This window comes from Eimeria mitis, genomic scaffold, assembly GCF_000499745.2.
Source record: "Eimeria mitis Houghton genomic scaffold, Emh_scaff1263, whole genome shotgun sequence".
In the NCBI taxonomy this organism is placed as follows: domain Eukaryota; phylum Apicomplexa; class Conoidasida; order Eucoccidiorida; family Eimeriidae; genus Eimeria; species Eimeria mitis.
In genome coordinates this window covers 10493-10944 of record NW_013568494.1, presented here as the reverse complement: position 1 = coordinate 10944, position 452 = coordinate 10493, and the positions used below count along the sequence as shown (strand labels likewise).

General features: G+C 51.3%; 1 protein-coding gene across 1 annotated transcript in view; it reads right to left on the bottom strand.

Moving 5' to 3' along the window:
* Nucleotides 1–103, bottom strand: part of EMH_0033280 (uncharacterized protein) — a gene marked incomplete at both ends in the record, with an annotated part of 990 nt that extends 887 nt beyond the window's left edge. Inside the window, one exon of the mRNA XM_013494729.1 lies at nt 4–103. Coding sequence (XP_013350183.1) covers nt 4–103 — 100 coding nt within the window. The remainder of the gene's footprint in view (nt 1–3) is intronic.
* Between the last annotated feature and the right edge of the window lie 349 nt (nt 104–452).

The window sequence follows — 452 nt, the reverse complement described above, 5'->3', positions numbered from 1 at the left end:
TTTCTCCAGAATTGGATGCCGAAATGGAGCTGGCCTCTGCTTGCTGGGGTTCAGGACCGTGCATCGACCCCCCTTCCGTGAGTGGCTCATAGTCGACCTCCATCTTGCCGAAGGGAACGCTGGTGTTGGGAGAGACTTCGTCTACAAGGGAAAGGGGTTTTATTTCCACCTAAATAAACGGATAAAATAAAAAAAATTTTTTTTTTGTATACTCTCTTCTTAGTCGTTTGTTTTCAGCTATGCTTGATCTCACCCGTGTGGGGGTGGGATCCGCGTTCGCACCTTGCCCTGATGAACCATGCGGTGCTACCAAGTGTAACGCTGGTTTCTCCGGCCTTAGACCTGACCAGAGACGAGCCGCAATGAAGGCAAAACTTAAAGGTAAGAGTTTCCCAAAGCAGCTGACCTCCTTCCGCGGAACCTAGGCATCCTGGGCGTTGAGCCCAGGGCCG